The sequence below is a fragment of the Ursus maritimus genome, unplaced genomic scaffold, assembly GCF_017311325.1.
Source record: "Ursus maritimus isolate PB19 unplaced genomic scaffold, ASM1731132v1 scaffold_27, whole genome shotgun sequence".
NCBI lineage: Eukaryota > Metazoa > Chordata > Mammalia > Carnivora > Ursidae > Ursus > Ursus maritimus.
Window position 1 is genome coordinate 27,896,864 of NW_024425230.1, and position 11,286 is coordinate 27,908,149.

Here is an 11,286-nt window from a genome sequence, read left to right on the forward strand (position 1 = left end):
TAAGCAAACAGGTTTTCAAGGGCCAAGTAATTTGGCCAAGGTCACAGAACTTGTAAGTCACGAAACTGAGCATCAGATAAAAATACCTGGGTTTCAGTAGCTGGGTTTGTTCGTTCTGCTCTGGTGAAATAAATAAGGAGGCATACACTGAAGACTGGGAAATGCATACTTTAGGTTGGTTCCTCAAGACAAACATCTTTCTAGGTACCATGTATTTTTTTCACCCAAATCTGCAGCCTTTCTCATTGATGGAAGCCAGATGGACACATGGACCGGACAGGGAATTTCTGGCAGTAACAAGGCTGACGGGAAGAGACAGGGCGGGAGGGGCAGAGGAGGGCGCCGGAGGGGTTCTCCCCTCCCGGCAGCCATCGCTAGCACCGTGGGGCTGCTGGGCCCGCCGCAGACCGCCACATCGCAGCGGCCCGCCCCCAGCGCCGTGCGGCCCAATCAGTGGCGCGGCCTGGCGCCCCGCCCCTCCGCCGGGGCCATATAGGTCTCGACCTGGTCGTTCCCGTTCCCGCAGTTGTAGCTCGGGCTTCAGGCTGCGAGACCCGGAGGAACGGCGGCCACCGCCCCCTGCGCGTCGCGTTCCCTCCTCCCCACGTACGCCGCGCCGCCAGTCCGCAGCCGCCCGCGAAGCGCAGCCGCGGGCCTGAGACCCCGCCGGTCTCCTTCTTCTCCTCTCTGTGTCCGCGGCGGGCCGGAGCGATGCGGCTGGGCCGGAGGCCCGCGGCGCTGGGGCTGCTGCTGCTGTGCGCCGCGGCAGCCAGCGCCGGGGACGCCGAGGAGCTGCACTACCCGCAGGGCGAGCACCGCAGCGACTACGACCGTGAGGCGCTGCTGGGCGGGCAGGTGAGGTGGCCAGGCCCGGGGCTGGGAGGGCCGGGCCTCGCACCGCGGCTGCCGCGGGCTTTGTCCCGGGACAAAGAGGGGCGGCCAGGCGAGGCCTGGACGGGGCGGCCTGACAGTAGGGTCCGGGCGGGGCGCCGCTCACTCTCTGGGGGACCCCGAGGCCTCTACGCCTGAGGAAATAGCGCGGCCCGGGAGCCGGATCCCTTCCACCCTCCCGACACGGGGCATGGTCATCGAGGGTGTATAGGAGGCAGGGGCCTTAGAGAGCAGGTGTGGGTCACCCCAGAATCCCTGGGCAGAGAAGGCTTCTGGTAGCCTTATATTTTTCCACCATTTTGCCCCACTGATAGTAATGCTTTACCCCTCTGTGTATCGCTTACCCCCCAAAGGAAGAAGTCGATGAATATGTTAAACTCTCCCCCGAAGAGCAACACAAAAGACTGAAGTCAATCATAAAGAAAATTGACTTGGACTCAGATGGCTTTCTCACGGAAAGTAAGGACGTCCTGCACAACTAACAATGGAGAAATCGCTTTGTAGGAGATTAGAAACACAAACATTTAAGCAGGGCTGTCGGGTGTAGATTGCTAGTATTGCAACAAATGAGACGTGTATCGTGAGAAGGGGAAAAAAGGACATGTTGAGTTGGTTTTATATCTGGAAATCTTTAGATATAGGTCCCAAGTAAAATTCAGGACTTTCTCCAGTAATACATAAACATCGTTGACTCAGTTGATATGTGTAAGTCATACATTGAAGAAACACCATTTTCCTCATATGACTTTTATCATTGTCAACAATATGTCAGAAACCTTCTTATGGCATTACGTGATTTATTGCTCTTTTGATTATGTTTCATTAGGAATTTAAGAATTTGCATCTTTTTTATAAGTAGAAGAAGACCTGTTGCACGTGTATTTATGATAATCACAAATTATTACAGCTGGTAGGGGTCTAAGAATCATCTTGTCCACCTCTCTTTGTAGAGCTGAAGATACTGAAGTCCAGGGGGTAAGTGCCTTTCTAAAATGAGTGGCAAAGCCAGGATTAGAAGCCAAATTTCTTGCTCTTAATTCAGTTTTTAATATCCTTCACCTAAAAAAGTCTGAGGGGCATCTGGCTGGCTCAGTTGGTGGAGCATGCAATTCTTGATCTCCAGGTCATGAGTACAAGCCCCAGGTTGGGTAGAGCTTACTTTAAAAAAAAAAAAAAAAAAAAAATCTGAGCGCTCTTAGGTAGGCTCTCCAGTCAGAAATGAAATGCACAGAATATTAAAAGAATATTCAGTTGCTTTGCAACTGTCTCTCCTTGTTGCTTAATTCAAGTGGTGAACCCTATCAACTTTCCAAGTTGATCTTCCAGAAAAATTCAGGAGATATTTTGCTATAACTCTTATTTAAATGTTGCTCATCATCTAAGGACTGAAGTTGTTGGAGAGAGAATTGCAAACTAATTGGTAAATTTAGGATGTGTTGTCAGTAAAATTGGCGCTCTCAGGAATATTAAGGTTTTGGTTTCTCTAAATAAAGACAAAAGCTTTAGCCTCTAGTTGTCCACTAAGAATAGGTCCATCTTTGGTTACACTGGCAAGCACACAGAAAAAATTGATTTGGAAGACTGTGGTATCTGTAAGGGCCTGTAAATATTCAAATATTTAATAGTAAACTTTAAAAAATTTTAAAGTTAAAAGGAACTTAGTTCAAATCTTCACCTTACTTTTGAGAAAACAAAAACTTGAGAGGGCAAACTTGCCCCTTATGACAGAGCTGAAGTGTGAACCCATGTTTTTGGCCCCTTTTCCATTCTGTATTCTATTATGTCACGATGATCTCTTTAAATAAACTAGAAGAAACTCTCATTGTACTTGAAGGACCCTTCAAAGAAGTTTGCTAATTTGCACTTTAAAGTCCAGGACTGGACTCGGGTTCTTGAGAGAGAACAAAATTTAGTGGAAAGAGTTTGGGCTTTGGAGCCAAATATACGTTTGAATCTGGATTCTACTACTTACTGGCTGAGTCCTCAATTCCAAATGGCAATTTCTTGAACTGTAGAATAGATTAGATTAGAAATGTAAATGGAAAATGATAAGAATTGCCTTGTTTTGAAGATCAGAGACAACGTATGTGGAGGACCCGATGTATAATAATTGTTCAGTACATGGTTGCTATAATAATTATAATTCTGCCTTAATTTAGAGTTTCAGGAAAGACAAAGTGTCTTTTATACTCACCTGACCTCCCCCAGATCAATAAAGTGGTACCACTCTTTAAACCAAATGGTATATTACCTTTAAACCAAATACTATACTCTTGCTATCTTTGCATTTATGCATGTCCTTCTCCCTACCACCTTTTTTCTATAATGCAGTGTAGTAAATATCTCTGACTAGATTTTTTTAAAGTTGACCTGAATGTGGACATTAGAGATTTAGAAACTTTCCCCCATGTCTTCAGGTACCAAGACAGCGAGCTTTTGCAAGAAGGGCTTAAGTCATAATTGCTACCCATAACTTTTGTTAAAATTTCCTCCAGAAGTTTTATGATTGTTCAAGGACATATACTGTGACAATGTTTCTCAAACTTCAGTCACTTGAATACATTTTCACAATTTAGGCCCTAGCTGCTTACCTTCTATTATTTCCTTAATGTGGTTTTGATTCAACTCAAAATAAAATTTATTTTAAAGGAAAACTTCATATTACTTTCATAAATGGAAAACACTTTTTTTCTAATACATATTAGAATAAATAGGTCATTATTAACATTTTTGTACTTCTTGAGAGACCTGTGATAGTTAGCAAACATCTGCAATTTTGTGGATGATAATTTTTAAAAGTCAAGTACTATTTTAGCCAATTGGTAATTAATTTAACAAATAACTGATTAAGCCAGGTACTTTCTAGGCATTTAGAGTACCTCAATAAACAAAACATACCCAAACTCTGTACTCAAGGAACTTGCATTCTATTTGGATCACATATTGTTATATTCTTGGACTCCAAACCACTCTCACACCTTCTACTCCTATTTCTATGGATACAACCAGGCCAGTTCTCACTCAGTATTTGAAAACACTCAAGGTTTTATTTTATTTTTTTTTCTTTTAGAGAAAGTTTAGAAACCTTCGCTTCTGTAAATATCAGAATTACTGTCAACATTCATTTGTGTTCTGGGAAATTCTCACAGGCGAACTCAGTTCCTGGATTCAGATGTCTTTTAAACATTATGCTATGCAAGAAGCAAAGCAACAGTTTGTTGAATATGACAAAAACAGTGATGGTAGTGTGTCATGGGATGAATACAACATTCAGATGTATGATCGTGTGATCGACTTTGATGAGAACACTGCTCTGGATGATGCAGAAGAAGAGTCTTTTAGGCAGGTGAGTACCTGTGCACAGGCTGTTCCTTTTGATCATATCCGTTCAGTTTTCCTTCCCGCATGAATGAGCACAAGAGGGTCTGAGGTCATAGACTGGGATGCCTTGTTCTCTGGGCAATCACTGGTTCCACTTCAGTGGTCATTTTGATGGTTTCCTTTCTAGCCGGATTTTGACCTCTTATTCTGCACTACCTAAATTATCCTTGCATCTGTTTTTCTCAGCAGCATCATTTGTCCTCATTTCGAGCTGCTTTTTAGTGTATTTTGAATATGTATCTCAATATTTTATTTTTTGTTTTTATTGAACAGTTTTATATCAGTTACTAAGACTATAGAGGCCCATCCCCATTTTTAAACAGATAGTTTTGTATAACTATTAAAAATTTTTTAAATTGTAATAAAATACACATAAAATTTAACCATTTTTAAGTGTGCAGTTCAGTAGTGTTAAGTACATTTACATTGTTATACAACCCATCTCCAGGACTCTTTTCACCTTGCAAAACTGAAATTCTAAACCCATTAAACAACACCTCCCCATTCCTTCTCCCCCAGGCCCCTGGCAACCACCATTCTACTTTCTGTCTCTGAATTTGACTACTCTTGGTACCTCATATAAGTGGAATCATACATATTTTTGTCTTTTTGTGAGTAGCTTACTTCACTTAACATGATGTTCTCATAATGTTGTAGTGTGTGTGAGAATTTCCTTTTTAAGACCGAGTAATAGTCTATTGTGTGTATATAGCACATTTTGTTTATCTATCTACTGATGGACACTTGGGTTGCTTCAACTTTTTGGCTATTGTGAGTAATGTTGTTATGAACATGGGAGTACAAGTACCCCTTTGAGACCCTGCTTTTAATTCTTTTGTGTATACACCCCAAAATGGAATTGCTGGATCATATAGTAATTCTATTTTTAATTTTTTGAGGAACTGTCATATGGTCTTCCATAGAAGCTGTACCATTTAAAATAACTCAGTTTTGAAGATTTAGTATCACTATAAGTTTTGTTGATTCTCATGGTTTAATTTGTCAAAATTAAAAGATGTCTTGTTCTAATGCTTCTTAAGCAGAGGTGAGGAAGACCATTTTTATTTAGGAATTAATAAGAACTTTTAGTAATTTGTAGGAACTTTTCAAGACAAAGGACTATAAGCTTGAGAAATTGCTATTTCAATACCTCTGTATTTCAAAGGTAATTATGACTTTTTATATTTAAATAAAGATTTTATTTATTTTAGAGAAAGAGCGCATGCGCGTGTGCACGAGCGAACATGCGGGGAGAGGGAGGGAGAGGGACAAGCAGACCCCCCCGCCCCGCCCCCCTGAGAGCAGAGCCTGATTCAGGGCTCGATCCCAGGACCCTGAGATCATGACTTGAGCTGAAATCAAGGTTCAGCTTAACTGACTGAGCCACCAATGCTCCCATTATAAAGACTTTTTTTGAAAAGATATGTTTTTATATGTGGAAAAAACAAAACCAAATACCTTGTCGCAAACTGTTATTTCCAAAATATTAGTCAAGGGTGCTTGGAAAACATTTGAGCCTCTTCCATTCCTTAACGTGTCCCCATTGTAGTACCTATCTTTTAGTTTTTGTTGTAGCCATATTTATCATTGTACATGCTGTTTATTTTAGAACCATATTGGCCACTTGAACTCTATAGGCCATCACTAACACAAAGTAGATTGCTTTTTCTGCTAATGATTATGCATATGCTATGCATATGCCACCATTGTAGAATTTAAGGGCTTCAGCCTTGGAGACAGTCTGCCCAGCTTCACATCCAGCTGTATAACTTAACAGTTGTGTAGATGTGGGTAAGTTATGAAACTTCCTTATGCCTCAGTTTCCTCATATGAAAAAATGTAATAGTATGGAGAAATAGTAATATATTTGTTGTACTTTATTATTAAATATACTATTGTAGCAGTTGGACTGGTAAACAGTTCTCTGTTGATTTAAGAGAATATTGTTGAAGAAAGCGTGTGTGATTCACATAAGTTTATATTTAATATATAATTAGCTTTAAAATTGTCAGAGCATTGGTTAACTATATCAGCTTTAGATTAGTTAAGATTCCTTTTCACTTTTTACCTCCTTATTTAGGTCTTCATCTTACAGCAGATTGAAGAGAGTGGAAATCAGTCTTTTTACTACTTAGTGCTAAAAAAAGAAACAAATGATAATGAGATTTGGGATTTGTCTGTCTAAAGATATCCTGTAGAATTAATTAATCTTAAAAGCACCATTCGAGTTTTGTGACTTTTCTAAAACCAAACCATGGTGTGATATTATGATTTCCCTGCTAGGTAACAAGAGAGAAGTTAAATACAGTATTTTAAAATCTTACTAGAATCAGATTATAATTGTGTCTTTTTTTTTTTTCTTTACTTTTGACACCCAAAAGATTTAATAACTATCCCATCAGAACATGAGAAATGTGTTGTGTGGTTTCTTGAGTCTGTATTCTTGGGAGGAGGGTATAATTAGTAGCAGATGGTAGTGTTGAGAAGAAAATCTTGACTTCGAAGAGATACAGGACTCATTAATATAAACTGCTTGTGAGCAGTTTTGTTTTAAAAAAATGTCTGATTCTAATACAGTGTTCACCACCCAGGTACTCAGTACGTGTTGATTATAAGACTGTACTTTTTTTAAAGATTTTATTTTTAAGTACACAGAGCATGGGGTTCAAATTCACAATCCTGAGTTCAAGAGTTGCATACTCCACCGACTGAGCTAGCCAGGAGCCCCTCATGCAATGATTATTTATTTATTTATGTATATATATATTTTTTGAGGGGTGCATTCATAATATTTTTTTAATGTTTTTTTATTATATTATGTTAGTCACCATACAGTACATCCCCGGTTTCCGATGTAAAGTTCGATGCTTCATTAGTTGCGTATAACACCCAGTGCACCATGCAATACGTGCCCTCCTTACTACCCATCACTGGTCTATCCCATTCCCCCACCTCCCTCCCCTCTGAGGCCCTCAGTTTGTTTCTCAGAGTCCATAGTCTCTCATGTTTCATTCCCTCAAGACTGTACTTTTTAAGAATGAATTAGATAGATCTTAATAGTGTTAAGGAATTGATGGATCCCTAAAATGAACACTTCCCATTGGGAGTCCTATTGTTTATTCTCTGACAACCCAGGAATATCCCTACATGAGATAACTCATGTCTCTCTTCATGTCTCTACATGAAGTTCTAATCATAATGCTTTATTAGAATTTGATACAAACCCCCTAAAAGTAGATGTGGGGTATAAAGATGAACCCAGAAACTTCTGCATTATTCTTCAAAATAAAAAAGCAAGGATGAAGAATGAATCAGTCTTAATCAAAGTTACAGACTTAACATTATGCCGTTACTAACCATCAAAAGTAATTGGATATCTAAATAAAAGACACTTTTTCTACATGGAAGCCTATTAAAACAACAACAACAAAGGGGAAAGGGGGGGTGCTCATTCAGTTAAGCTTCTAACTCTTGCTTTCAACTCAGGTCATGATCTCAGGTTTGTGAAATGCAACCCAGTCAGACTCTGTACTCAGCCTGGAGTCTGCCTGAGATTCTCTCTCTCCCTCTCCTTCTGCTGCTCCCCCCACCCCTGTACTTTCTCTCAAATAAATAAATCTTAAAAAAAAAAAAAAATTTGATGCCTGCATTTTATCTTATTTTTAATAAGTTTCCATGTAGAGAATAGAGATAACCTGTAGTAACGACCCTCTTGTGCTGTGAAATGCCTGAAAAAGCATTTCTTTATGTAATGATGAACAATTACAGTCAGCACTTTTAAGCAGGATAATTAAAGTTTGGGGACCTACCTGGCAAAAGTTCAGTTGGTCTAATTTCCAAAGCCAGCTGCTGAACGTGCATGTACAAGCAATATTTATTTATGTAAGATATATTCTGGCATGTGGCTAATCAGAATTTTTAAGACCTAGACTTTTGTTCTGGTATCACACATTATATCTTTCCTCATGTAAAATCATTAGTCTACCAAAAGATGGCAGTTTTGTGCTTCACAAGTTTCTGTTACAATATAAAAATAAATGATTATCTCTACCTTTTTACTACTGTATGTAGCACTTTCTACTCTCCACTAGCATACAACATTTTTACACAGAAGAAAAAAATGTGCTGAGGTTTTATGAAACTGACAGCCTTTTTTGTTATCTTTTGCCATTTTGGAAAAACTGTCTTTCTGTGTATTGGCTTCTTTAATTTGGGTTGCTCTTAAATTGTTTTCTTAAAACTGCTTTTAAAAATCTCATTATTTAATTTTATTTTAAAAATCTGAGAAATGTGAACCAGAAAACTACTTTCCTTAATTTTTTTAAAAACAATCTGAACTTGCTGAAAGAAATCCTTTCTTTCCATAGGCAGATTTGGCCAAATTCAGCTCCCACCGCTGAAACATGGACCTTTTTGCTCCAAACTGAAGGGTTCTTTCATAAGGAAATCTACGCACTTAGTATTTTGAATAGTGGTTTATTCAAAAAGAACTTGATTGACTCAACAAAGTATCTCAAATTCTTGTTTGTCTGCTTCTCCCTGTGTTAAACCCCTGAACGTCAAGTGTAAATTATTTGGTCTAGTTATTTGAAATTAAGAAATGTTAAGTTAAAAGCAGCCAATTGGAAATAAGTTTGTTGTTGTTTTTCCGTCATGATTTGGTAAGTACAACTGGCTAATGGAAGCTGGGTGGTTTAAAAGATAAATTCTTTGGGGGAAGAAGTGAGCCTCTCCACTGTAAATCAGTCATTGTAAAAGAAGTAGTGTTCAGTAAATGACTGCCACCCAACCTCTGTTCTAGAAAACTGAAAAGAGCATTTCTTTTCAACAGTGAGACACATAAGTTAAAAGCTCCTAAAATATTTGAAATTGTGTGTTTTTTAAAATGTGCTGTTTAATACATATAGTTTATAGAAAGGAGAGTTTTTCCCAGAAACACTTGAAATGGAATTTAGGCAGGGTGAGCAATATAGTACTCTTGGCTTCCAAGGCTCTTGATTACAGAACTGCCTTTGAGAAATGCATTGAAAACAGCGTTGTCCCTGGTAGCTGTTACTCAATTTACTACTTGAGCATATACTTTACAGAGAGAGAAAAAGGAAGATGGGTGTGACAGAGTAGAAAAATGTGTTTACCATTTTGAAAATGGCATATCAAGAATTAACACATAGTCTGAATTTATTGCTTTTTGGGCATTCAAAACAGCCAAGATTGTAAAAGAAGAGAGTGTGCAGTACCGTAGAAGAACAGGGAGGATCAGAGTCCAGTGTATTTTAGCTGTATTTCTGACATCCCTCTCAGCAAATCATTTAATTTCCATTTTCCCTCAGTAATAATAATATGTAAAATGTAACATAGTATATTTTTTTAATGCTCAGGCTTACTAATTGCTTGATGGGGTCCTCATCCCAATTGCTTAATAGAGATTTTTATCCCGATTTTATAGTTGAGGAAACCAGAGGTTAAGCAATTTGCCCTATGTTAGGCAAAATGCTCTTACCACAACTGGTTAAGTGGCGTTGCTGGAATTCAGATCTGCATCTTTGACTCTAGAGGTGGTGTCTCTATTTCTTCTCATAAATGTTTGTGATTTTTCTAACCCGCCTTCAAGGGGATGATGTGAAGATAAGATAAAGTATGAGAATGTACTTTAGATTTCACATAGTATGTAATTTTCAAAGTATGTATAATGATGTTTCCGCATGGATGAGACCTTAATTGTGTTCAATGTTTAATTTTCAAAGCTTCATTTAAAGGACAAGAAGCGATTTGAGAAAGCGAACCAAGATTCAGATCCTGGTTTGAATCTTGAAGAATTTATTGCTTTTGAGCATCCTGAAGAAGTTGATTATATGACGGTAAGGAAGAAAAATTTTAAGAGAGTTCTTGAGTGACCAAAACTTTAAAACCTGTTTTTTTCTAAGTCATTAAAATGAATTTTATGGGGCAACCAGAATTTTGACAGCAAGATCCAAAGTTCTCCCCACTTAAGATGGGGTGGGAAAGGGATTTTGGTGGTGGGAGGAGGGGTGCTGATGAGGAGGGAGAAGGTAAATTTCTGTCATATGGAGGGAGAAGGTAAACCTTCCTGGCTGTTTTCTCCTGCACAGTCACATTACCTACATTGCCTTCCTTGTCTTTTTGTAGCTTTCAGACTTTTCTGTTTTCCGATATGCTTCCTATTTGGTTTACAACATCACTTGCAAAAACTTTGGCTCTGGGAAAACTTAACCACCTTTGGATCCCTTTTCATTGGGTTTTGGGGGGTGGTGCAGCTGCTACTGAAACTAATGTGTTTACAGCAAGAGGCTTAATGAGTCCTCTCATCCCTTTAGTACTTAAAAGAAGTACCAGTTCTTCAGAATTTTTGTTGAACTCTAGATTTAACTCAACAAACATTGATTGAGTCCCTAGTATGACTTGGAAAGCTTCTCGAGAAAAGGAACTATCATGTTGGAGAGTAAAGACTAATATAACAAATAGCTTTGGAGAAAATAGACTAAACGTTTATATTAAGGTTTATTGTCTAGCCTTAGCCTCAGCCTCTAGCTGTGTGGCTTGGTTCTCTGGATATTTCAGGGAGGGAAGATGTAGCTTTATGTCAAGTGGGTCATGGTTACAAGCTGCTGCCTTGAATAATAAGACTGCAGATAACATTTTTCTCCATAGCTCAGTGGCAAGATACAACTGTTGCCACCACTTTTGCCATTGAGGCTTCTGATTTCTCACTTGGCACAAACAAAATCCACAACCTAATTTTAGAACAATGCTGGGCACAATTTAAGTGCCAAAATTAAGTTGAGACAAGCTAATTGAACCCTGCCTAGCATGGCAGGCAGAACATGCTGGATGTTGATTCTCTGGGGGAATTAAGGAATAATTGAATTGAAGACGGGAGGGGAATGACCAGTGAAAGCAATGAAATAATTTGGGCATAATGTGCTGCGGCCCCCGAGTACAATGTGGCAATGGAATGAAATGGACGTGAACAACATTTTGTAGAAAGCACAAGCT

The 11,286-nt window shown here is 39.0% G+C and overlaps 1 protein-coding gene across 2 annotated transcripts in view; it reads left to right on the forward strand.

The window, feature by feature from the left end:
* The first annotated feature begins 519 nt into the window (after nucleotides 1–519).
* RCN2 (reticulocalbin 2) overlaps nucleotides 520–11,286 on the forward strand; it is a 15,583-nt gene continuing 4,816 nt past the window's right edge. The window contains exons 1-4 of one of the 2 annotated variants that reach the window (XM_040642945.1): nucleotides 520–855; nucleotides 1,245–1,350; nucleotides 4,041–4,237; nucleotides 10,017–10,130. In XM_040642945.1, the coding sequence (XP_040498879.1) occupies nucleotides 712–855; nucleotides 1,245–1,350; nucleotides 4,041–4,237; nucleotides 10,017–10,130 (561 nt within the window). In that variant the 5' untranslated portion in view covers nucleotides 520–711. The remainder of the gene's footprint in view (nucleotides 856–1,244; nucleotides 1,351–4,040; nucleotides 4,238–10,016; nucleotides 10,131–11,286) is intronic. The other variant, XM_040642946.1, reaches the window with a different exon arrangement.